General features: G+C 51.9%; 1 protein-coding gene across 1 annotated transcript; it reads left to right on the top strand.

Annotated features, from left to right (window-relative positions):
* idh3b (isocitrate dehydrogenase (NAD(+)) 3 non-catalytic subunit beta) lies at nucleotides 1-23790 on the top strand. The gene is made up of 8 exons (XM_038792934.1): nucleotides 1-122; nucleotides 3789-3921; nucleotides 4079-4212; nucleotides 4465-4567; nucleotides 4685-4831; nucleotides 10214-10308; nucleotides 12338-12398; nucleotides 23559-23790. The coding sequence occupies exons 1-8, from the start codon at nucleotides 1-3 to the stop codon at nucleotides 23634-23636; spliced, it is 873 nt and encodes a 290-aa protein (XP_038648862.1). The 3' UTR covers nucleotides 23637-23790.
* The last annotated feature ends 3319 nt before the right edge of the window (nucleotides 23791-27109 follow it).

Genomic DNA, 27109 nt, shown 5'->3' with positions numbered 1-27109 from the left:
ATGCTGGACTCTGTGCCACTTTACGCTCCTAATTCCAGCTCTTATCTCGTCGTGTTCACAGGGAAGATTTACACTCCGATGGAATATAAGGGTGAGCTGTCGTCCTATGAGATGAAGCTGAGGTAAGGACTGAGCCGCTCTCACACCAGGATGTGCGCGGGAAGGAGTTTGGGATCGGGAATTGAGGTTGTCCGAATCCAAGGTCACCCCGGTTGTTTCCTTGTTTGAAAGATCTGACAGAGAAGGTGTGGGGAGGGGGTGACTGAGTCAGGATTGGAGGTGGAGCGGTAGAAACATCGAACCATAGAAAATATCCATCACAGAAGACCATTCGACCCCTCGTCTCACTGCTGACTCAGAAAGAGTTATCAGTTCAGTTAGTTGGATTAGAGTAAATAGGCATTTGATGGCCAGTGTGGACATAGTGGGTCAAAAAATCCAAGCAGTAAAATCTCTGACTGAGAACGTTCCCTTAACAAATCTATGCTGACTCTCTGATTAATCAGGCACACAGCCAGAGGGCAGGACCCTGGCCGTGCGGCTGCGGCCAGGGGGCAGGACCCTGGCCCTGTGCCTGCGGCCAGGGGGCAGGACCCTGGCCCTGTGCCTGCGGCCAGGGGGCAGGACCCTGGCCGTGTGCCTGCGGCCAGGGGGCAGGACCCTGGCCGTGTGCCTGCGGCCAGGGGGCAGGACCCTGGCCGTGTGCCTGCGGCCAGGGGGCAGGACCCTGGCCGTGTGCCTGCGGCCAGGGGGCAGGACCCTGGCCGTGTGCCTGCGGCCAGGGGGCAGGACCCTGGCCGTGTGCCTGCGGCCAGGGGGCAGGACCCTGGCCGTGTGCCTGCGGCCAGGGGGCAGGACCCTGGCCGTGCGGCTGCGGCCAGGGGGCAGGACCCTGGCCGTGTGGCTGCGGCCAGGGGGCAGGACCCTGGCCGTGTGCCTGCGGCCAGGGGGCAGGACCCTGGCCGTGTGCCTGCGGCCAGGGGGCAGGACCCTGGCCGGGTGCCTGCGGCCAGGGGGCAGGACCCTGGCCGGGTGCCTGCGGCCAGGGGGCAGGACCCTGGCCGTGTGCCTGCGGCCAGGGGGCAGGACCCTGGCCGTGTGCCTGCGGCCAGGGGGCAGGACCCTGGCCGTGTGCCTGCGGCCAGGGGGCAGGACCCTGGCAGTACGGCAGCAGCCAGAGGGAATTGGGCAATCTGCACAGAGTCTCAAATATTTTCGTACTGCTTATCCACTTTAAGAATGCTAAATTCCCTAACATTTCACATTTCCCCTCTCAATATATTAATTCCTTCCAATATCATCCCCCCCCCCTGGTAACGAGACTGTTCTGCTCTTGTGTGTAGATGCTCGCAGCCATGCCCATGAGCAGTGTGGCCGTGCAGCAAGTGAAAAATGAAATGAAAATGAAAATCGCTTATTGTCACGAGTAGGCTTCAATGAAGTTACTGTGAAAAGCCCCTAGTCGCCACATTTCGGCACCTGTTCAGGGAGGCTGGTACGGGAATCGAACCGTGCTGCTGGCCTGCTCGGTCTGCTTTAAAAGCCAGCGATTTAGCCCAGTGAGCTGAACCAGCCCCTAGTGGAAAGTTCTTGCGCAGGAGTCGGATCCCTTTGGGTTATCGTGACTCTGCGGTCGTACAGAGATGTTTAAAAGAGCCAGGCGTATAAATTAATCACCCATGCAGTCCAATAAAACAGCTTCTGTACACCCTGCCGCCAACCCGCAAGGCGTTGGGAGTAGTTGCCGATGGGCAGTCCGCCCATACTCTCCTGCCATGGCTTGTGGGCCTGTGCCATTCTGCTCTCGGCCAGTTTAACACGGCAACTTCAAACGCTAAACAATATTTTTCTCTTGATTCATTGGAGCAAGTTGAACTAATGAACAAGTTGGAAAGGCTTTGTGCAGGGCATTCCCACGCAGCCCGGCTCACTCCCTCGATAATTGGAACCCTTAACTTTCGAACGTCAACTTGAGAGATGATTTAAAACAATATTTTATTTCCAATATGTTTTTATTGATTTAAAAAAAAAACTCTATCATTTCTATTCCCGAGTCTGGCTCTCACCGGACTGATTGGTGGCCGGGGAAAGAAATATATATTTTTGTTATGACATGAAATGAAAAATGAAAATCGCTTATTGTCACGAGTAGGCTTCAATGAAGCAACTGTGAAAAGCCCCTAGTCACCACATTCCGGCACCTGTTCGGGGAGGCTGGTACGGGAATCGAACCGTGCTGCTGGCCTGCTTGGTCTGCTTTAAAAGCCAGCGATTTAGCCCAGTCAGCTAAACCAGCCCTTATGGTTTATGACATGAACCTGATTGTTAAAATGGTTGCTCTGAGTGGTTACAAATTCTTTTTTAATGACTGGTTTTGTTATAAACGAGACAGGTCTCGGATACCAGCTTGCAAACCAAAAAAGCTTAGTTCATTTGAGTTGCACTTAAGGCATTTGTCCCTTGTAACAGCCAGAGAATGCATATGCAGAAAGTGTTGCCCAGGGTGTTACTGCCCATATAAATGCAGTGTCGAGTACGAGCGGGAACATTGACACCAGTTAGCAGTTCTACTCTTTCCCTAGTTATCCTCTTGTAGGGAGAAACCTACATAGAAAATAGAAACAGGAGGCCATTCGGCCCTTCGAGCCTGCTCCGCCATTCATTCTGGTCATGGCTGATCATCAAGTTCAACACTCTGACAAAGGACAAAAACTATGGTATATCATATTGCAAAGGCCAGTGGCAGGCTGGAAGATTGGGAAACTTTTACACATGAGCAAAGGGGTGTGAAAAAATGGGTGGCATGTGGCACAGTGGGTTAGCACTGCTGCCTCACGGCGCCAAGGTCCCAGGTTCAATCCTGGCTCTGGGTCACTGTCCGTGTGGAGTTTACGCATTCTCCCTGTGTCTGTGTGGGTTTCACCCCCACAACCCAAAGATGTGCAGGCTCGGTGGATTGGCCGCGCTAAATTGCCCCCTAATTGGAACAAAATAATTGGGTACTCTAAATTTATTTTTTTTAAAAGGGTATGAAAAATGTAATAAAAAGAGGTATGGTAAATTACAAAACAAAACTAGAGCAAAATAACAAAAGCTTCTATAAGTACATAAAAGGTAAGCGAGTCGCTAAAGTGAATATGGTTCCCTTGGAAGATGAAACTGGAGAGTTAATAATGGGGAACACAGAAATGGCGGAGATGTTAAATCAATATTTTGCCTCAGTTTTCACGGTGGACTACACGAGTTCCATTCCTATGGGAACGGGCAATTCAGAGGTCATAGAAAGGGTGGAACTTGGAGCAATCCGCATCAATTGGGTAACGGTACTCAACAAACTATTGGGACTGAGGGCAGACAAGTCCCCAGGGTCTGATGGCCAACGTCCTGAGGTGATTAAGGAAGTGGCAGCAGAGATAGTGGATCCAATGTTTATAATATTCCAAAATTCCCTGGACACGGGAAAGGTTCCAGTGGATTGGAAAAATGCTAACGTAACACCCTTATTCAAACAGGGAAGGAAATTACAGGCCAGCTAGTTTAACATCTTGTTGGAAAATTGTTAGAATCAGTTATTAAGGAAGTAATATTAGGAAAGTCAAACCACTATCCATCAGCATGGCTTTATGAAGGGCAAACCCATGTTTGACTAATTGGTGGCCCCTTTCTGTACGGTTAACAAGCTATGGTTGGAGAAGAGGTTGTTTGACTAATTGGTGGCCCCTTTCTGTACGGTTAACAAGCTATGGTTGGAGAAGAGGTTGTTTGACTTTCTTCCTATTTCTCCTCAGGAAGAAACTTGACTTGTTTGCAAATGTGGTCCATGTGAACAGTTTACCGGGTTATTCCACACGGCACAACAACTTAGACTTGGTGATTATCCGTGAGCAGACTGAGGGCGAGTATAGCTCACTGGAGTATGAGGTAAGTCTGACTCAGCACCCCACCCTCGGGGGGGGGGGGGGCGGGACACATAGACAGGTTTCCCCCCACCTCCCACAGCCAGGTCCCCCCCCCACAGCCAGATCCCTGGTTACCAAGCCTGGGCCCAGCTCTGACCAATCTTTTCTCTTGGGGTTAGAGCTCTCATGGAGTCATCGAATGTTTGAAGATCATCACGAGAGAGAAATCGCGCCGAATTGCCAAGTTCGCCTTCGACTATGCCACGAAGAAAGGTCGCTCAAAGGTCACGGCTGTGCACAAGGCCAACATAATGTAAGTGACGGTGTCACCTGACTTCACCCCTCTCCCTTTCTCACTCCGTTCTTCCCTGCTCCCGCTCTGTTTCTGTCCCCCCCCACACTCGCTCCCCCATCCGTCACCCCCACCCGCGCTTCCTGCACCCTCTGGCCGTCTCTCTCGCCGCTTCTCTCCCCCCCCCCCCCCCCCCCCCCCCCCCCCCTCACCCAGGCGCATGGTCTCCTTGTTTTCTTCTCGGTGATTGTATTTCTGGTTTTTCTGTGACAGGAAGCTGGGGGATGGGCTTTTCCTGCAATGCTGTAAGGAGATGGCCGAACTCTATCCCAATATCAAGTACGAGTCAGTGATCATTGACAACTGCTGCATGCAGGTAAATAGTGCTCGCCGGGGGATGCTGTTCAGTTGCCAGGCGTCACCGCGGAGCTGCTGGGTGTTGGCCATAGACCTTGGTTAATCGGCATTGATTCTCTGCCCTCTGATCCCACAGCTCGTGTCCAATCCGTATCAGTTTGATGTACTGGTTATGCCGAATCTCTATGGAAACATCATTGACAACCTGGCAGCTGGTCTGGTGGGTGGAGCTGGGGTTGTACCTGGAGAGAGCTTCAGTGCAGAGTATGCAGTATTCGAAACGGTAAAGGGATAGATAGACTTAATGTTGCTCGGTTAAACTGGGTATCAGCAATGGGTGGGGTGGGGGGGGAATTGGAGAGCAGTGGGTCACACTCTGTCCTTTCACACTCTGGGACAGTGGGTCTCACTCTGTCCTTTCACACTCTGGGACAGTGGGTCTCACTCTGTCCTTTCACACTCTGGGACAGTGGGTCACACTGTCCTTTCACACTCTGGGACAGTGGGTCACACACTGTCCTTTCACACTCTGGGACAGTGGGTCACATACTGTCCTTTCACACTCTGGGTCAGTGGGACACACACTGTCCTTTCACACTCTGGGACAGTGGGTCACGCACTGTCCTTTCACACTCTGGGACACTGGGACACACACTGTCCTTTCACACTCTGGGACAGTGGGTCACACACTGTCCTTTCACACTCTGGGTCACACACTGTCCTTTCACACTCTGGGACAGTGGGTCACACACTGTCCTTTCACACTCTGGGTCACACACTGTCCTTTCACACTCTGGGACAGTGGGTCACACACTGTCCTTTCACACACTGGGAGAGTGGGTCACACACTGTCCTTTCACACTCTGGGACAGTGGGTCACACACTGTCCTTTCACACTCTGGGACAGTGGGTCACACACTGTCCTTTCACACTCTGGGACAGTGGGTCACACACTGTCCTTTCACACTCTGGGACAGTGGGTCACACACTGTCCTTTCACACACTGGGACACTGGGTCACACGCTGTCCTTTCACACTCTGGGACTGTGGGTCACACACTGTCCTTTCACACTCTGGGACAGTGGGTCACACACTGTCCTTTCACACTCTGGGACACTGGGTCACACACTGTCCTTTCACACTCTGGGACAATGGGTCACACACTGTCCTTTCACACACTGGGACAGTGGTTCACACACAGTCCTTTCATACTCTGGGACATTGGGTCACACTCTGTCCTTTCATACTCTGGGACAGTGGGTCACACACTGTCCTTTCACACTCTGGGTCACACACTGTCCTTTCACACTCTGGGACAGTGGGTCACACACTGTCCTTTCACACTCTGGGTCACACACTGTCCTTTCACACTCTGGGACAGTGGGTCACACACTGTCCTTTCACACTCTGGGACAGTGGGTCACACACTGTCCTTTCACACTCTGGGACAGTGGGTCACACACTGTCCTTTCACATTCTGGGACAGTGGGTCACACACTGTCCTTTCACACTCTGGGACAGTGGGGGTCACACTGTCCTTTCACACTCTGGGACAGTGGGTCACACACTGTCCTTTCACACTCTGGGACACTGGGTCACACACTGTCCTTTCACACTCTGGGACAGTGGGTCACACACTGTCCTTTCACACTCTGGGTCACACACTGTCCTTTCACACTCTGGGTCACACACTGTCCTTTCACACTCTGGGACACTGGGTCACACACTGTCCTTTCACACTCTGGGTCACACACTGTCCTTTCACATTCTGGGACACTGGGTCACACACTGTCCTTTCACACTCTGGGACAGTGGGTCGAACACTGACCTTTCACACTCTGGGACACTGGGTCACACACTGCCCTTTCACACTCTGGGACAGTGGGTCGAACACTGACCTTTCACACTCTGGGACAGTGGGTCACACACTGTCCTTTCACACTCTGGGACAGTGGGTCACACACTGTCCTTTCAGACTCTGGGACAGTGTGTCACACACTGACCTTTCACACTCTGGGACAGTGGGTCACACACTGTCCTTTCACACTCTGGGACAGTGGGTCACACACTGTCCTTTCAGACTCTGGGACAGTGTGTCACACACTGTCCTTTCAGACTCTGGGACAGTGTGTCACACACTGTCCTTTCATACTCTGGGACAGTGGGTCACACACTGTCCTTTCACACTCTGGGACACTGGGTCACACACTGCCCTTTCACACTCTGGGTCACACACTGTCCTTTCACACTCTGGGCCAGTGGGTCACACACTGTCCTTTCACGCTCTGGGACAGTGGGTCACACACTGTCCTTTCACACTCTGGGACAGTGGGTCACACTCTGTCCTTTCACACTCTGGGACTGTGGGTCACAATCTGTCCTTTCACACTCTGGGACACTGGGTCACACTCTGTCCTTTCACACTCTGGGACTGTGGGTCACAATCTGTCCTTTCACACTCTGGGACAGTGGGTCGCACACTGTCCTTTCACACTCTGGGACAGTGTCACACACTGTCCTTTCACACACTGGGACAGTGGTTCACACACAGTCCCTTCACACTCTGGGACAGTGGGTCGCACACTGTCCTTTCACACTCTGGGACAGTGTCACACACTGTCCTTTCACACTCTGGGACACTGGGTCGCACACTGTCCTTTCACACTCTGGGACAGTGTCACACACTGTCCTTTCACACACTGGGACAGTGGTTCACACACAGTCCCTTCACACTCTGGGACAGTGGGTCGCACACTGTCCTTTCACACTCTGGGACAGTGTCACACACTGTCCTTTCACACTCTGGGACAGTGGGTCAAACACTGTCCTTTCACACTCTGGGACTGTGGGTCACACACTGTCCTTTCACATTCTGGGACAGTGGGTCATACACTGTCCTTTCACACTCTGGGTCACACACTGTCCTTTCACACACTGGGACAGTGGTTCACACACAGTCCTTTCACACTCTGGGACACTGGGTCACACACTGTCCTTTCACACTCTGGGACAGTGGGTCACACACTGTCCTTTCACACTCTGGGACAGTGGGTCGCACACTGTCCTTTCACACTCTGGGACAGTGGGTCACACACTGTCCTTTCACACTCTGGGTCACACACTGTCCTTTCACATTCTGGGACACTGGGTCTCACACTGTCCTTTCCCTCTCTGGGACAGTGGGTCACACACTGTCCTTTCCCTCTCTGGGACAGTGGGTCACACACTGTCCTTTCCCTCTCTGGGACAGTGGGTCACACACTGTCCTTTCACACTCTGGGTCACACACTGTCCTTTCACATTCTGGGACACTGGGTCACACTGTCCTTTCACACTCTGGGTCACACACTGTCCTTTCACACTCTGGGTCACACACTGTCCTTTCACACTCTGGGTCACACACTGTCCTTTCACACTCTGGGACAGTGGGGGTCACACTCTGGGACAGTGGGTCGCACACTGTCCTTTCACACTCTGGGACACTGGGTCACACACTGTCCTTTCACACTCTGGGACAGTGGGTCACACACTGTCCTTTCACACTCTGGGACACTGGGTCACACGCTGTCCTTTCACACTCTGGGACAGTGGGTCACACTCTGTCCTTTCACACTCTGGGACAGTGGGTCACACTCTGTCCTTTCACACTCTGGGACAGTGGGTCTCACACTGTTCTAGACTCACCAGCTAGAAAAGCAACCCATCCACAACTACCCTGTATGAATTTTGCACGTTTCAATGAAATCACCTCTCATTCTTTAAAACTTGAGTGAATCCAAGCCCCGACTCCTCGATGTCTCCTCATAAGACAGCGCCCCACACCCCCATCCCCGGATTAGCCTGGGGAAGGTCAGTTACACTCCCATCAATGTCAAATACATCTTGAATAAAGAGACCAAAACTGACACACTACTCCTGGTGCTGTCTCACTGAGGTTGTGTAGAATTGCAGCGCGACATCTTTACTCCTGTACTCCAGTCCCCTTGTGATGAAGGCCAGCATACCTTCACTTTCCTAATTGCTCGCTGCACCTGCATGCTACCTTTTAATGACACATGAACAAGGACACCCTGGTCCCTTTGGACATCACTCTCCAATCTCGCCATTTTAAGAAATACTCTGCCTTTCTGTTTTTTCTATCAACGTGAATAACTTCACCCGTACCGACATTATATTCCTTCTGCCGTGTTCCATCCAGCCCATTCGCTTAGACTGCCCAAGCCCCCTTGAAACCTCATCGCACCCTCTTAAAATAACTTACATTCCCTCCGGGTTTGGTGTGATCAGCAAATTTGAAAATATTACAATTGCTCCCCGTATCTAAATAATTTCTATAGATTGTGAAGAGCTGTGGCCTCGGCACTAATCCTGGTGGAACCCCACTAATAACAGCCTGTCACCCTCCTGTTATAATTCCAGACCAACCGCCAACAGTGGCTAAGATACTGTAGAGAAACCCCAATATTTTATTTTAATTGTGTAAGGCTGTGAGGAAAGGATGCCTCACTCCAGGAATGATTACAGGAAAAAATAGGGATATGGTATATTAAAACAAACTTTATTACTAACACAGTATTAAAATATCTTTAACATCACACCCAAAAATAAATTACAATTACCCCGTAAAAATGCGAATCAATACTGTGTATACTAACCTTAACTGCTATCTTTGCTTCCACTCAAACAAGGGAGAAAAAACATCTCCGCTCCCAATCCACTATTAAATACTATTGACACTCAGAAATACTTGCTTTACAAAGATGTTCTTTGAGAAGGAGAGATTTTAAAAAATAAATTTGGAGTACCCAATTAATTTGTTTCCAATTAAGGGGCAATTTAGCGTGGTCAATCCACCTACCGTGCACATCTTTGGGTTGTGGGGGCGAAACCCACGCAGACACGGGGAGAATGTGCAAACTCCACACCGACAGTGACCCAGGGCCGGGATCGAACCCGGGAACTCAGCTCCGTGAGGCAGCCATGCTAACCACTGCGCCATCATGCTGCCCTGAGAAGGAGAGATCTTTTGAGTCTGCTTTAAAGACTCCTGTCAGAACCATGCAGAAACCCTGGCTGTGTTTCTTCAGAAGCTGTTTCAGCTGGTTTGTTCACCTCCAACCACACTGCTGTTCTGTTTGCAGACAATCTTTTAACTGAACTGGCAGAGAGAAAAGTGCTTGATCGGTGGTCACAGCTTCAGCCAGAACGCCACTGACCTGCTTACCCTGCAAAATGCCTGATAACTTAGCTGCACCTAGCAACGACATCATCTCACTAAGCTGAAATCTAATTAACTCCAGAGGGAATCCCCTTAATCAAATCAAAACTCCATTAGCCCAAGCTTATTTATGATGGTTTAATTGCACCCCATGCTCCCAAAATATACTTGCCTTTCAAACTAGGATTTATTGTAAAACGTGACTGCAGCGGTCAAACACACTCTTTACCACACCAAATATTCAAATGACACCTAAAAGTCCGACATTCATCACACTGAGAGTGACCCTGTTTATTCCTGCTCTCTGCTTTTTGCCCATTTACCAATTCTTCACCGTTATTATCCTTGATCCTATGTGATGGGGTGTTAGTTATTTACCAGTGTTTTGCTCAATCCCAGCAGATAGTTGCTGTTCCCTTCTCACTGACTGTTGCTGTTTTATTTTAGGGAGCCCGTCACCCTTTCTCGCAGGCCATGGGCAGGAACATTGCCAATCCCACCGCCATGTTATTGAGCTCTGCCAATATGCTGAAGCACCTGAAGTAAGTTGCGGCGCTCCTCTCATCTTGCTGCTAAATCCTCTGTTAACTTCTCAAACTGAAGGCCAGTGATTTTTTTTCCCCTTTCCTCTTCGGTGACCTCCTTCGGTGACCTCCTTCGGTGACCTCCTTCGGTGACCTCCTTCGGTGACCTCCTTCGGTGACCTCCTTCGGTGACCTTCGGTGACCTCCTTCGGTGACCTCCTTCGGTGACCTCCTTCGGTGACCTCCTTCGGTGACCTCCTTTGGTGACCTCCTTGCACATTTTGATTCCTCTGGATGGGAACAAGATTGGAGACTCAGTCCCCTCATTGTAGTATTCGAAGTGGGGATGTTGGCTGATGATTACCCTGTGTTATTGCATTCGGGACTCCCCGGATACTGAAGCAGTTTGTGTCCAGATCAGACCATCAGACATAGAAGCAGAATTAGGCCACTCGGCCCATCGAGTCTTCTCCACCATTCAATCATGGCTGATATTTTCTCATCCCCATTCTTCTACCATCTCCCCATAACCCCTGATCCCCTTATCAGTCAAGAACCTATCTATCTCTGTCTTAAAGACACTCCGTGATTTGGCCTCCACAGCCTTCTGCGGCAAAGAGTTCCACAGATTCACCACCCTCTGGCTGAAGAAATTCCTCCTCACCTCTGTTTTGCAGCAAGACCTGGACAATATCCAGGCACTGGCTGATGTGCGGTGTGAATGTTGGCTGCTGCTCGTGTGGCAGGCCGTGACCACCTTCATGAAAGATTCCAGTCACCTCCCCATGGCATTCAACAGCAATACCCCTGCTGAATCCTACACCAAATGATGCCTACAATGATCTGCTCCAGGGCCACAACTATTCACCGTGTTAGCATTATGCAGCTCCAACAACATAAGCATGACACCATCCATGCTACAGCAGCCCGCTGGAGTGCACCCCATCCACCACCTTCACCACTCGCCTCCGACGCACAGTGGCAGCCGCCTGTACCATCTACACGATGCACTGCAGCAAGTCCCCCAGGCCCCTTCCACAGCACTTTCCAAACCACAGCCTCAACCACTGAGAAGATAAATTGTTGTTAAAGATTGTCATTGACTGATGAATTGTGGCTGCTATCTGTCCGTCCAAATGTTTCTCCGTTGTGGAGCGGGATTGTGATTGGAAAGTTGTGGGAATTGTCAGGGAACAAGTGGTACGAAGGTGGTTGGGCCGAGGATCTCTGACAGTGATGTCCCGGAGCCTGGAAGTTTCTGCTGGACAATCTCAATCCTCTGTGTGGCATCTGACCCCAAGCTTATCCCTCGACCCATTCATCTTGGTTTAACTCGGGGAATGAGGGGGGGGGGGGGGGGTGCTGGGGAGATTGGATGCCAGCGTTATTTACTCTATGCAAATTAAAAGACTCATGCAAATTGTTAAGGTTTGTGCAAATGGTCAAAAGCCTCGTGCAAATGGTCAAAAGCCTCATGAAAATGGTTAAAAGCCTCGTGCAAATGGTTAAAAGCCTCGTGCAAATGGTTAAAAGCCTCGTGCAAATGGTTAAAAGCCTCGTGCAAATGGTTAAAAGCCCCGTGCAAATGGTTTAAAGCCTCGTGCAAATGGTTAAAAGCCTCGTGCAAATGGTTAAAAGCCTCGTGCAAATTGTTAAAAGACTTGTGCAAATTGTTAAAAGACTCGTGCAAATTGTTAAAAGACTTGTGCAAATAGTTAAAAGACTCGTGCAAATTGTTAAAAGACTCGTGCAAATTGTTAAAAGACTCGTGCAAGGGCAGCACGGTGGCCTAGTGGTTAGCACAACCGCCTCACGGCGCTGAGGTCCCAGGTTCGATCCCGGCTCTGGGTCACTGCCCGTGTGGAGTTTGCACGTTCTCCCCGTGTCTGCGTGGGTTTCGCCCCTACAACCCAAAAATGTGCAGAGTAGGTGGATTGGCCACGCTAAATTGCCCCTTAATTGGAAAAAATAATTGGGTAATCTAACTTTTTTTTTTTTTAAAGACTCGTGCAAATTGTTTGACACAGGGCTTTTTTTTCTGCTGCAGTCTTGAATTTCACTCCAACCTGGTCTCCGAGGCTGTGAAGAAAGTCATCAAACTGGGCAAGGTAGGTGGGAGACTGACACGGTGGGGGAAGGGGTGCTGCCTGGGAAAGAGGGGCATCTAGGTGGGGGAGGTTTGTGCGACGGCTGGGGGTGCGTGGGGAGTCATTTGGGGGTTTTATGTGGGGGGGGATCAGGGTAATGTGGAATCATTCAAAGGTATGGCACAGGAAGAGGCCAAAAATAGTACCTTCCAGCACTTGTGGGGTGCGTTAGGTCGGGGGTGAGAGGGTGTGTCGATGGGTTCTGTGGGTGTGGAGTGAAATGAAAATCGCTTATTGTCACGAGTAGGCTTCAAATGAAGTTACTGTGAAAAGCCCCTAGTCGCCACATTCCGGCGCCTGTCCGGGGAGGCTGGTACGGGAATCGAACCGTGCTGCTGGCCTGCTTGGTCTGCTTTAAAAGCCAGCGATTTAGCTCCGTGCTAAACCAGCACCAGAGGGCTGGTTTAAACCACACCACACCACAAAACCATACCAGAGGGGGTGTCGGTGGGTTCTGTGGGTGGGGAGTGAGGGTGTGTCGGTGAGGAGTGAGGGTGTGTCGGTGAGGAGTGAGGGTGTGTCGGTGGGAAGTGAGGGGGTGTCGGTGGGTTCTGTGGGTGGGGAGTGAGGGGGTGTCGGTGGGGAGTGAGGGGGTGTCGGTGGGGAGTGAGGGGGTGTCGGTGGGGAGTGAGGGGGTGTCGGTGGGGAGTGAGGGGGTGTCGGTGGGGAGTGGGGGTGTCGGTGGGGAGTGAGGGGGTGTCGGTGGGGAGTGAGGGGGTGTCGGTGGGGAGTGAGGGGGTGTCGGTGGGGAGTGAGGGGGTGTCGGTGGGGAGTGAGGGGGTGTCGGTGGGGAGTGAGGGGGTGTCGGTGGGGAGTGAGGGGGTGTCGGTGGGGAGTGAGGGGGTGTCGGTGGGGAGTGAGGGGGTGTCGGTGGGGAGTGAGGGGGTGTCGGTGGGGAGTGAGGGGGTGTCGGTGGGGAGTGAGGGGTGTCGGTGGGGGAGTGAGGGGTGTCGGTGGGGAGTGAGGGGGTGTGGGTGGGGAGTGAGGGGGTGTCGGTGGGGAGTGAGGGGGTGTCGGTGGGGAGTGAGGGGGTGTCGGTGGGGAGTGAGGGGGTGTCGGTGGGGAGTGAGGGGGTGTCGGTGGGGAGTGAGGGGGTGTCGGTGGGGAGTGAGGGGGTGTCGGTGGGGAGTGAGGGGGGTGTCGGTGGGGAGTGAGGGGGTGTCGGTGGGTTCTGTGGGTGGGGAGTGAGGGTGTGTCGGGTGGAATTTTGGGAAAGGGGTGGGTTATTTGGTGGGGGGGACTGGGTTTTGTAGGTGGGGGGGGGGGGGGGGGTACCCAGTGTATTCACTGTTCTGTCTCCCTGGTTCCTGGAATGATTTTGTCTTGATTTAGCCACATTGTTTATTCGATTTCCGTTTGTTTCTTTTCATTTTCTCCTTTTGATTTATTTCTCCCTCACTCCCTCCCTGGGATTAGGTTCGGACCAGAGATATGGGCGGTTATTCCACCACCAGTGATTTTCTGAAGAGCATCCTGGATAATCTGCACCCTCCTCGCCTACGCTAGTCTGCCTCGGGCCCTGCCAGTCTGCCCCGGGCCCTGCCAGTCTGCCTCGGGCCCTGCCAGTCTGCCCCGGGCCCTGCCAGTCTGCCCCGGGCCCTGCCAGTCTGCCCCGGGCCCTGCCAGTCTGCCCCGGGCCCTGCCAGTCTGCCCCGGGCCCTGCCAGTCTGCCCCGGGCCCTGCCAGTCTGCCCCGGGCCCTGCCAGTCTGCCCCGGGCCCTGCCAGTCTGCCCCGGGCCCTGCCAGTCTGCCCCGGGCCCTGCCAGTCTGCCCCGGGCCCTGCCAGTCTGCCCCGGGCCCTGCCAGTCTGCCCCGGGCCCTGCCAGTCTGCCCCGGGCCCTGCCAGTCTGCCCCGGGCCCTGCCAGTCTGCCCCGGGCCCTGCCAGTCTGCCCCGGGCCCTGCCAGTCTGCCCCGGGCCCTGCCAGTCTGCCCCGGGCCCTGCCAGTCTGCCCCGGGCCCTGCCAGTCTGCCCCGGGCCCTGCCAGTCTGCCCCGGGCCCTGCCAGTCTGCCCCGGGCCCTGCCAGTCTGCCCCGGGCCCTGCCAGTCTGCCCCCGGGCCCCGCCAGTCTGCCCCCGGGCCCCGCCAGTCTGCCCCCGGGCCCCGCCAGTCTGCCCCCGGGCCCCGCCAGTCTGCCCCCGGGCCCCGCCAGTCTGCCCCCGGGCCCCGCCAGTCTGCCCCCGGGCCCCGCCAGTCTGCCCCCGGGCCCCGCCAGTCTGCCCCCGGGCCCCGCCAGTCTGCCCCCGGGCCCCGCCAGTCTGCCCCCGGGCCCCGCCAGCCTGCCCCCGGGCCCCGCCAGCCTGCCCCCGGGCCCCGCCAGCCTGCCCCCGGGCCCCGCCAGCCTGCCCCCGGGCCCCGCCAGCCTGCCCCCGGGCCCCGCCAGCCTGCCCCCGGGCCCCGCCAGCCTGCCCCCGGGCCCCGCCAGCCTGCCCCCGGGCCCCGCCAGCCTGCCCCCGGGCCCCGCCAGCCTGCCCCCGGGCCCCGCCAGCCTGCCCCCGGGCCCCGCCAGCCATTGAGTTCCCCTTAGCAGCAGCTTCTCTTGTTGTGTTTGGATTTAACACTGTTCCTGGACCCTGCAGCCTGTTGGAACCCCCTCCTCTCCCCACGTCTGTTCAGAATCCTTTGGAATGAGTGAGTTTTTTTTTTAATTTAGAGTACCCAATTCATTTTCCAATTAAGGGGCAATTTAGCGTGGCCAATCCACCTAACATGCACATCTTTTGGGTTGTGGGGGCGAAACCCACGCAGACACGGGGAGAATGTGCAAACTCCACACAGACAGTGACCCAGAGCCGGGATCGAACCTGGGACCTCGGCGCCGTGAGGCTGCAGTGCTAACCCACTGCGTCACCGTGCTGCCCCTGGAATGAGTGAGTTGAAGAGTTTTATTGATGACCCGGCCAGATGGAGTTTTTAGAAAGTAGCGTCACCAATATCTCCACATGGAGTGAGCTGAGGTTCCTCCAGTTACCCAGTCCAATAGTTAGTGTTTAACCTTTAACCCTTCTGCCACTGTGCTCAGCATTCATTGACCAGCTCTTGTCCCAGGGCAGAACAAATATCCGGGATTGACAGCGACCACCTCGCCCTTTCCTGCCCTCCATTGTTCCTGATTTGTGGATCATCTTATTTTCCTTTGTTTTGCCGAGATTGATTTTGAAGATTTCAGATTGCTTCATCCCAGGAGGGAGAGACAACACGTGAATGAACACAAATCATGACAAAAATAAATGGCGTTTGCCAATCTAGACGCCTAGAGGAGAATTTCTGAGATTTTCAGCGTCCAAATCATTGACGCTGGAGTTACTGGGAGCATCGGACACCAGGTAATGTGCAGGGCACCAGCCTCGGCGGCCGCTCTCCCATGGATTGTCTATTACAACATCGGTAGGGTCCTGCATTTGGGGCAGTCAGTGTTCGTCACAAATAAACATTCCAGCACTTTACCAACGACAGTCTGCATCGCTTTGTTTTGCTCAATAATCAGGGCATTTCTGTCATGTTGGGACCAGTGTTCCTGCAAACTGTGTAACTAGGGAGGTAAAGGGGACGTTACACTGAATAGAGGTGGTGGTGGTGGGGGAGGGGGGGGGAGGTGGTGGTGGTGGTGGTGGTGGTGGTGGTGGGGGGGGGGGGGGGGGGAGGAGGTGGTGGGGGGGGGGGGGGAGGTGGTGGTGGTGGTGGGGGGGGGTGCAGAACTGGAGCAGGGATATGTTGGCTACAAAGCAGGAGATTTGACAGCATTGCTCTTTGGGCCAGTGTTTTTTCAAACTTCTTTTCCCGGGACCCACTTCTGCCAACGGGCCGACCCTCCCACGGCACGTTCACTGACCCAGACTATCCCGAGTCAAGGTAGTGTTTGGACCACAGGCTTTCTTGTCTCAGGCAAGGGACCGAAACAGAATCATCTCGTTTTCCTGTCCATAATGTTTTTTAAAAGTTGATTTACAGGATGTGTGCGTCGCTGGTTAGACTGGCATGTATTGCCCATCCCTCAGTGAGCTGCTGCCTTGAGCCGCTGCAGCCCATATGGTGTAGGTACACCCACTGTGCTGTTAGGGAGGGAGTTCCAGGATGTTGCGACAGTGAAGGAACGGCCGGTATATTTCCCAGTCAGGGCGGTGAGTGACTTGGAGTTCGATCTCCAGGTGGTGGGGTTCCCAGGTATCTGCTGTTCTTGTCCTCTAGATGGTGGTGGCCGTGGATTTGGAAGGTGCTGCCTAAGGAACCTTGGTGAGTCCCTGCAGTGCATCTTGTAGATGGTACACACGGCTGCCACTGTTTGTCGGTGGTGGAGGGTTTGAATGTTTGTGGAAGGGGAGCAATCAAGCGGCTGCTTTGCCCTGGATGTTGTCGAGCATCTTGAGTGTTGTTGGAGCTGCACTCATCCAGGCAAGTGGAGGGTATTCCATTACACTCCGGACGAGTGCCTTGTAGATTGTGGACAGGCTTTGGAGGGTCAGAAGGTGAGTTACTCGCCGTAGGATTCCTAGTCTTTGACCTGCCCTGGTAGCCACAGTATTAATATGGCTAGTCCAGTTCAGTTTGTGATCAATGGTAACCCCCAGGATGCTGATTGTGGGGGATTCAGCGATGGGAATGCCATTGAATGTCAAGGGGCGATGGTTAGATCCTCTCTTGTAGGAGCTGGACATTGCCTGGCACTTGTGCGGCACGAATGTAATTTTTAAAAAAATAAAAACTTTGAGTACCCAATTCATTTTTTCCAATTAAGGGTCGATTTAGCGTGGCCAATCCACCTACCCTGCATATCTTTGGGTTGTGGGGGCGAAACCCACGCAGACACGGGGAGAACGTGCAAACTCCACACGGACAGTGACCCAGAGCCGGGATCGAACCTGTGAGGTCGCAGGGCTAACCCACTGTGCCACCGTGCTGCTACGGCAAGAATGTAACTTGTCAGCCCCAAGCCTGGATATTGTTCAGGTCCTGCTGCATTGGGACATGACTGCTTCATTATCTGAGGCGATGCGAATGGTGCTGAACATTGTGCAGTCATCCGCAAACCCCCATTTCTGACCTTATGGAAGGGAGGTCATTGATGAAGCAGCTGAAGGTGGCTGGGCCGAGGACACTACCCTGAGGAACTCCTGCAGTGATGTCCTGGAGCTGAGATGATTGACCTCCAACCACCACAACCATCTTCCTTTGTGCCGGGTATGACTCCAACCAGCGGAGAGGTTTCCCCCTGATTCCCATTGACTCCAGTTTAGCGAGGGCTCCTTGATGCCGTACTTGGTCAAATGCTGGATTGATGTCAAAGGGCAGTCACTCACCTCACCTCTGCCATTCAGCTCTTTTGTCCATGTTTGAACCAAGGCTGTAATGAGGTCAGGAGCTGAGTGACCCTGACGGAACCCAAACTGAGTGTCCGTGAGTTGGTTATTGCAGTAGCCCCTTATCTTATTACTAGTGCAAAGCTGTGTAGAACAATCCAGAATCACTACTCCATGATGGACTCTACTTAAAAATAATCTCTGCGGGGAAAATTCTGCAAAAGTTCCCCATGACTTCCAACGGTAATCAAACAAAACGTGATCTGTGCATTTCCACATCCCTAGCAACTGTGTGAAGCTAAAAGAACATTTATTTTGTGACGGGTGAAGGACTGAATTCTGATATCAGAAAACGCATTACACGTTATAATCACAAATTCAGACTTTTTAAAGATGCAGAATCTCATACCTCCTATTTCAGTGCTCAAAACATTATCCTTCCTGCCACCATAGAGTTAGGCATAAACATGACATTCAGAGGGCAACGTGCAAGTTGCCCTGCACCTGCCGACATTATCATTCTGCGAGGTGAGGTCGCAGATTTGGGACGCTGTGTCACTCGGGAGTATTTCTGGGCTCCACTCCTGGTATTCCTCAAAGTGCTGAGCGGCCAGTAATACCGTGTGGGTCAAACTAAATCACCAGGTGAATGGATTCTGGCGACAGCAGCTTAACCCCAACACTGAGCAGTTGTAACAAGCCAGGGTGGTGTCATCAGCAAACTGATGGAGTTGGAGTTAAATGGCCGGCAACTGTGCTCCCGTTGTGGGAGGGTCCAGAGGGCACAATCTCAGGGTAAGGAGTCGCCAGTTCAGACCGAGATTAAGAGGAATTTCTGTTCTTTGAGGGTAGCGAATCAGAGGAATTTGTTTTGCCACAAAGACCTGTGGAGGCTGGGTTATGTATTACATCAGGTCGGCTTTAATCTCATCGGATGGCAGAGCAGGCTCGATGGGCCGAATGGCCTTCTCCTACATCTCATGGTCACTTCTTACATATGATGTGGAGATGCCGGCGTTGGACTGGGGTGAGCACAGTCAGAAGTCTTACAACACCAGGTTAAAGTCCAACAGGTTTGTTTCAAACACGCTCCTGCTGCGCTCCGAAAGCTCGTGTTTGAATCAAACCTGTTGGACTTTAACCTGGTGTTGTAAGACTTCTTACATAGGTTAGGAATTAGATGAAGAACTTGTGATTCTACAGCCTTTCACATCTTCAGGATGTTCCAAAGTGAAATGAAATGAAAATCGCTTATTGTCACGAGTCGGCTTCAAATGAAGCTACTGTGAAAAGCCCCTAGTCGCCACGTTCCGGCACCTGTTCGGGGAGGCTGGTACGGGAATTGAACCGTGCTGCTGGCCTGCCTTGGTCTGCTTTAAAAGCCAGCGATTTAGCCCTGTGCTAAACCAGCCCCTGCTTTACAACCAATGAAACACTTGTGGTGTCGCCACTGTATAAAAGTTCAGCAGGCCCCAGAAAGTGACTCAAACAGTATTGAATAAACCAACACAAAAGTATAGGTCGCAATGCAGCTTGTAGTTCCAACAGTCCAGGGTGACCAATCACGACGGTCCCAGTCCAGGCTGGCTTTTATTGGGTGGGTTTGCCAGCCCCAGCTGGGCAGGCCTCTGGCCTTCAGTGAGGGAGCTGGAATTCCATCAGTCCCACGGAGACATCAATTGAGGCGACCCTGTGGGTAAACTGAGGGTTACTACATCCCCCCCCACACCAAACCAAAAAGTCCGAAACAAATTGTAGAGGGGGTCTCCTTCATCGTTTCGCCCATCGCTGTGCTTCCAGCAGCTGTGGGGCCAGGTCTGGGTGTGTATCATGTCGGGGAGTGGCTTTTTTTGCCAGAAAGCTGATGGGGCCTCGTCGGGGGGGGCCACGTCCTCTGAGCACAGTAAGAAGTCTTACAACACCAGGTTAAAGTCCAACATGTTTGTTTCAAACACGAGCTTTCGGAGCGCAGCTCCACTGATTCACCTGAGGAAGGAGCAGTGCTCCGAAATCTCATGTTTGAAACAAACCTGTTGGACTTTAACCTGGTGTTGGAAGACTTCTTACTGTGCTCACCCCAGTCCAACGCCGGCATCTCCACATCACGTCCTCTGAGAACACTGAGGATTCTGTGTCCGTATCTGATGCCGAGTTGTCCGCATCCCGCTGTGCTGGGCATGGGTTCCTGGTGGGACAGCAGGCACGGTGATCAAGGTACAGATTCATCCGGCATATCTTCCTCTGCGGCGGGTTCCCTACCCTTCAGGTGGTCCATGTGCTTTGGCACAGTCTGCTCTCTGGCTCACACCATGCAGGAAACTGGTCCTGTTCTTTCCCCTATAATCCCTGGGGGACACTTGGCGCCGTCTTGGAAATTTTGAATGTGAACAACGTTCCCTGGTTTAATTTCTCAACAATGATAGGCGAGGTGGTGGAAGACATTTGGTGCATGTCCAGCCACTTTGCGTGGGCGTCTATAAGGAGCAGAAACATTGACCCTCACGAAGGACCCTGCGAAGTTGACATGCAAGTGCACCCAGGGACCTTCCGGCCACTCCCAAGGGTTGGGCATGGCTAGCGGAGGGAGCTTCTTGTGTGCAAGCCACACATTGCTGCACCATTCACTCAATGTCGCCACCGAGCCCCGGCCTCCATTCCCTAACTCCAATGCAAACATCTTTGTTTTGGAAACACCCGCGTGTCTGCTACGCAACTCTTGCAATATCCTGGCCACAGGTTGACCATGCGGGAGCCGAGGTGGAGATGGTTAGCAGTTTCAAATTCCATGGGGTGCACATCACCAAAAATCTATCCTGGTCCACTCACGTCGACGCTATCACCAAGAAAGCACAACAGCGCCTATACTTCCTCAGGAAACTAAGGAAATTCGGCATGTCCACATTAACCCTTACCAACTTTTACAGATGCACCATAGAAAGCATCCTATCGGGCTGCATCACAGCCTGGTATGGCAACTGCTCGACCCAGGACTGGAATGACCCTTTTTTTAATAAAATAAATTTAGAATACCCAATTCATTTTTTTCCCCAATTAAGGGGCAATTTAGCATGTTCAGTCCCCCCTACCCTGCACATCTTTGGGTTGTGGGGGTGAAACCCACGCAGACACGGGGAGAATGTGCAAAGTCCACACGGTCAGTGACCCGGAGCCGGGATCGAACCTGGGACCTTTGAGCCATGAGGCAACAGGGCTAACCCACTGAGCCACCGTGCTGCCCTCAGAATGACCCTCTTGACGGAATTGATCTCTTCACACATCTTCTCTACTGAGTAGTACTACATTCTGTATGCTTCACCCGATGTCTGTGTCTATGTATTTACGTTGTGTATTTATGTATGTCCTATGTTTTTTCATGTATGGACCGATCTATGGACTGTATGCAGAACTTTTCACTGTACCTTGGTACACGTGACAATAAATCAAATTCAGTATAATTCAGAATGGAAAATCTGGGCACAGCAATAAGGTAATGACCAGATAATATGAACATTTGGTCATACCTCCCCTTGTACAACAATAGGTTTAGTATTCTCATCACCATCAAACCTTACCCACCATTCACTCCTAACTTTAACAAGGATGTTAAGGTAATAGAACTGGACTAGCCGCATTAATACAGTGGCTGACACGGCAGGTCAAAGGCCAGGAATCCTACGGCGAGTGACTCACCTCCTGACCCCCCCAAAGCCTGTCCACCATCTACAAGGCGTAAGTCAGGAGTGTAATGGAATACTCTCCACTTGCCTGGATGAGTGCAGCTCCAACAACACTCCAGAAGCTCCACACCATCCAGGAGAAAGCAGCCCCGCTTGATTGCTCCCCCTTCCACAAATATTCAAACCCTCCACTACCGACAAACAGTGGCAGCCGTGTGTACCACCTACACCAGGCATTTTCAAAGTCGGGGTTGCGACCCGTGGGTGGGTGTCTTGAGGGTCGCGGAGCCGTCCGTAGTGGCGCTCCCGATTGTGCAAATTCGTGCGCGGCAGCCGGCTTTTAACAATAGCGGCTGCTGCGGCCTTCACAAATGCTGCGACAGACGGAGAGGCTTAAAGGAAGTGAGAGAGAGAGTTAAAGAGGCAGAGTGGTTTAAAAAAGATTTTCCAGAGTTTAGGGCAACAGCAGCCGCCAATTGTGGAGCAAAGGAAATAATGCACACGAGGCCAGGATTGGGAATGCAACAAAAGAAGGTTAAAAGCCAGCTGTTGCCTAGGCAAATTTGCGCAATCGGAGACGCAGAAGATTTAAAATCAAATTCCATGTAATCTTCCTGCCTGAAGGGAGGCAGAGAGCCGGTCAGGCCTCCCGAACGTCGACATCGCGTGCTTTGGGCTCGATTGCGATTCGTCCATTTTGTCAGTAGCAAACAAGGTAAGAGAAAGCGGTGGGTCGCGAAGGTCGGCCGGCGTGGGTCCTGAAGGTTGGCTGGTTGGTAAAAATGGGTCCCAGGAAAAAAAGTTTGAAAAACACTGATCTACAAGATGCCGTAACTCGCCGAGGTTCCTTAGACAGCACCTTCCAAACCCACGGCAACTCACCACCACCTTCTGAAGGGCAACTAGCGATGGGCAATAAATGCTGGCCCAACCAGCGACCGCCCACATCCCATAAACGGAGTTTTAAAATTTAAAAAATAGAGAGGGTGCCGGAAAGATTCACACAAATTGTTCTAGTTACATTGAGGAAGCTGAGGTAGTTCTAGAAAAGAAGGTGAGGAGATTTGGGGGTGGTGTAGACACCAGAAATAGGAGCAGGAGCAGGATATTGTCAAGCCAGCTCCACCGCTCACTGTGGTCTTCAGCTTCATTTTCACACTTACTCCACATATTCCCTCATTCCCTGAGATCAGAAATCTGTCGATCCCAGGCTTAAATGTATTCAACGACGGAGCATCTGGGGTAGAGAATTCCAAAACTTCATAACCCTTTTGAAGTCATTTCTCCTCATCTCAGTCCTAAATGATCGGCCCCCTGATCCTGGGCTCCCGTGTTTGAGGTTCTCCAACCTGTGGAAACAATCTCTCAGCATTCACACCCCCTCAGAATCTTGTATGTTTGAAGGTGATTGGCCCTTGTTCTTCTGTAGCCTGTCAGAGTAGATGGGGGAGAAACTATCCTCATTGGTGGAAGAATCTCGAACCAGAGGACACCAATTTAAAGGCAGCAAGTGGTTAGGATCTGGAATGCGCTGGCAGCACGGTGGCACAGTGGTTAGCATTGCTGCCTCACAGCGCCAGGGACCCGGGTTCAGTTCCGGCCTTGGATAACTGGCTGTGTGGAGTCTGCATGTTCTCCCCGTGTCTGTGGGTTTCCTCCGGGTGCTCCGGTTTCCTCCCACAGTCCAAAGATGTGCAGGTTAGGTGGATTAGCCGCACTAAATTGCCCTTAGTGCCCAGGGATGCGCAGGTTAGGTGGGGTTACGGGGATAGGGCGGGGGAGTGGAGCCTAAGTAGGTTGCTCTTTCAGAGGGCCGGTGCAGACTCGATGGGCCGAATGGCCTCCTTCTGCACTGTGGGGATTCTATGACCGTGCTGTGGAGGCAGATTCAATCATGGCCTTCAGAACAGAGGGTCACCATCTGAAGTGGAAGTATTTGCAGGACAGGAGGGGAAAGGCAGAGATACAACAGGCTGGATGGCCACAGTGGAGCTGGAACCAGTGTACGATTCACTCAGTCTTCTGCCTCTTGTTGACTTGCTGCATTGAGATTCTACTTCACCAGTCCACCTATTACTGAACACACAACAGCTTCTGTCTGATACCATAATAACCTCACTACTAAATCCGTGTTTATTCCCTCCCCAGGTTCGGACACCAGATATGGGCGGATACTCGACCTCGGCAGAGTTCACCTCGGCTGTGATTGCTAACCTCGGTGCCTGAGCGTCGGTGGGAACCGGGTTACTACAAGAGGATCCCATAACTGTTCCTCACTGGGGATAAGCCCCCTGTCAATTGTGGCATCAACAAGTCCGGCCCTTCGGTGTGTGCGTACTGTGTTATCTGTTAAATGTGAATAAAAGCACAAGGAACCATGGCGTTGGGTTTTAATACGCTGCCAAACCCAACTTTCATAAAGAACTCTCCAACGGTCAGAGTTGGATTGGAGGGCCATACAGTTCCTCTGGTGTGGAGGTTATCCCTCCCTCACCTCAACTAGTCTGGGTGAATTCTTTCACAATTCCCTTCATGGATTTAATATTCACACCACATGGGTCACTGGGAAGGGAGACATTTTGGTAAATGGAACAGAGATACTCACCGGAAACCTCGGACCTGGCTAGGATTGCCCCATCCCAACGAATGGCGGTCTGGCTGGGGGATTGGAGAATCTCAGCCACTGGCAACGGACAATGACTCTCCAATGCGTTTTATCCCACTACAGCCAATGTGATGCTGCTGGTGGAATGAGAAGGCGGGATACCTGCTTCGTTAAAAGCAAAATAGTTGTAAACCTTTGTCAAATACTGGCACTGACCAGGGATGGACTTCTGAGGCTGTATAAGGCTCTGGTCTGACCCCATTTGGAGTATTGTGAACAGTTTTGGGCCCCGTATCTATGGAAGGACGTGCTGGGGCCTTGGAAAGGGCCCAGAGGAGGTTCACAAGAACAATCCCTGGAATGAAGGTGTCCTATGAGGAACAGTTGAGGACTCTGGGTCTGTACATGTTGAAGTTTAGAAGGATGAGGGTGGATCTTATTGAAATTTACAGGATACTGTGAGGCCTGGATAGAGTGGACGTGGAGAGGATGTTTCCACTTGTAGGAAAAACTAGAACCAGAGGACACCATCTCAGACTAAAGGGACAAATCTTTAAGATAGAGTTAAGGAGGAATTTCTTCAGCCAGAGGGTGGTGAATCTGTGGAACTCTTTGCCGCAGAAGGCTGTGGAGGCCAAATCACTGTGTGTCTTTGAGACACAGATAGATAGGTTCTTGATTAATCAGGGGTTCTGGGGAGAAGGCAGGAGAATGGGGATGAGAAAAACATCAGCCCTGATTGAATGGCGGGGCAGACTCGATGGGCCGAGTGGCCTAATTCTGCTCCTATGAATTATGGTCTTATGACATCAGTGCCGGAGAGAGGGAGCTGTTCCACTGGGATGGTTTCCACCGAATTGCAGACCAGGCCCGAGGGCCAAATGGCCCACTGTGCCCTCATTCTTGGTTCTCAACACAACGAGGTTGGCAACGGCCAATCACTCGCATCCTGTGAAGGAATAACAAAAAGCAGTGACAGACATTCATAACCGGCAACAAAGATATGTATTGTACTAAGAAAGACATTGAGAAGGAAACAACCCCGTGGTTGGCTGAGAATATGGAATCACATGTAGGGCAGACCGGGTAAGGACGGCAGATTTCCTTCCTTAAAGGACATTAGAGAACCAGATGGGTTTTTATTACAATCGATAATGGTTTCATGGTCATCATTAATTCCAGATTTTTGTTGAAGTTAGATTTCACCACCTGCCCTGATGCGATTCAAGCCCACAGATCTTCCTCTCTGTCTCTGAATTAATCTATTAATGTTTTGCACTGGAGTGCTACGTTGGGCTGCAGCGGAGTGCTGACATTGGAGTTTTGTGCCTGAGGGAAATTAAGGGTTAATTTCTACCTAAAATCGAGTCTTCCATTTAATGATTAACTAAAAGTTGCTGTTTGGGTTGGAAGAAGGTGAGTTTTAGACAAGCTTTAAAGCAGGGCTCACTCAAGCTCTGCCTGCAGCTGCAACCAGTTAATTAGATAACTGGCTCAGAGGTTAGATTCAGACAGTATAAAAGTGGGTCATCTTGGTTTCACAGGTCGGCGCAACATTGAGGGCCGAAGGGCCTGTACTGCGCTGTAATGTTCTATGTTCTATCTTACAGAGCTGACCTTGTTTGCACTGGAAGTTACTGTGAAAAGCCCCTAGTCGCCACATTCCGGCGCCTGTTCGGGGAGGCTGGGACGGGAATTGAACCGTGCTGCTGGCCTGCCTTGGGCTGCTTTAAAAGCCAGTGCTAAACCAGTCCCTGGGACTGAAGGAATTTGGTGAGGGAGGGAGGTACTCCTTTCATTTTCTTCCTATCCTCAAAAGCAAGTGACGGTCTTGCAGTGGGGACCATGGGGGCTACCAACAGCGGCTGTTCAGAGATGACGCACAGTTCAGAAAGTGTCGTGGGACCAACAGGCGCAGATGATTGGTGAAGAGGTCCTGGTGGGTATTTTTCAAACTATATTACATTGCAAGTCACTGTTTTAGAAAGGGTAGGGACTTAGTTGATTTGTTCTTTTTTAAATATAAAAGTCTTCTAAAGTTTTAAATTGAAAGAGTTTGGTCACGGCAGGAGAGCTCAAAGCCGTGGTTTGCTCCTCCTGCTCTATGTGGGAGGTTGGGAACATTTCCAGTCCCCGGGATCAGCCTGAGTGCAGGAAGTGTGTCCTGGAAGCTTGGGTTTCAGAGCTGGAACGGCGGCTGGGACATTGTAGAGCATCCGTGAGTCAGAGAGCATCATGGATAGCATGTTTAGAGAGGTGGTCATACTTAGCTGAAGAGACTTGAGGGAGGAAGGCAATGGGCAACCACCAGGCAGTCCAAGAAAAACAGGCAGGTAGTTGAGGAGTTCCCTGGGGTCCTGTTCGCAAATGGGCATTCCATTTTGGTTCCTCCAGGGAGTGCAGTCGTAGCCAAGCATCTGGCACCACAATAGATAAAAGAAAATTACTGCGGATGCTGGAATCTGAAACAAAAGAGAAAATGCTGGAAAATCTCAGCAGGTCTGGCAGCATCTATAGGGAGAGAAAAGAGCTAACGTTTCGAGTCCAATGACTCTTTGTCAAAGCTAACATGCAGAGAAAGTGGGAAATATTTATACTGTGGAGTCAGAATGAAAGATGAGTCATAGCCACCCAGGGAAACCGGGTGCTAATACCACAGAAACCAAGGGGAAAGAGTGTTAATGGCAGTCTCCAGAGAGAACAAAAGCTATGAAAGGCCAAACAGCAGAGAAACAATCAAAGGTTAAACTGTGATAGATGTAGATATGGGTGGAGGGGAAGGGGGAAGCAAAGAGGAGAAAGGGTAAGGAAAGGTGGATAAGATTGGGGGGGTGGTGATTATCCACTCATGCCAAGAAATCGCATTATTTCCCTTTGTCTTGAGGGTATCGGAAACTCATCAATAACTGTTGGTTTCACATCCCGTGTGACCATTTGACCCTGTCCGATTGTATGGCCAAGGAAAGTGACTTGGGCTTTTCCAGATTCACTTTTGGCTAGGTTTATCACCAAACCCGCCTCCTGAAGTCAATCGAATAACTCCATCAGATGTTTTAAATGTTCTTTCCATGTCTGGCTGAAAATTACCAGATCG

The sequence above is a fragment of the Scyliorhinus canicula genome, chromosome 3 (assembly GCF_902713615.1).
Source record: "Scyliorhinus canicula chromosome 3, sScyCan1.1, whole genome shotgun sequence".
NCBI lineage: Eukaryota > Metazoa > Chordata > Chondrichthyes > Carcharhiniformes > Scyliorhinidae > Scyliorhinus > Scyliorhinus canicula.
Note: the sequence above shows the minus strand (reverse complement) of the source record. Positions and strands in the feature narration are given on the sequence as shown.

Excerpts from the sequence above, each read along its gene's own strand:
- idh3b (XM_038792934.1), top strand. The coding sequence starts at position 1 with ATGCTGGACTCTGTGCCACTTTACGCTCCTAATTCCAGCTCTTATCTC. Across the intron at positions 4,213-4,464 it reads GTGCACAAGGCCAACATAAT|GAAGCTGGGGGATGGGCTTT; the intron begins GTAAGTGACGGT and ends TTTCTGTGACAG. Across the intron at positions 4,568-4,684 it reads TTGACAACTGCTGCATGCAG|CTCGTGTCCAATCCGTATCA; the intron begins GTAAATAGTGCT and ends CTGATCCCACAG.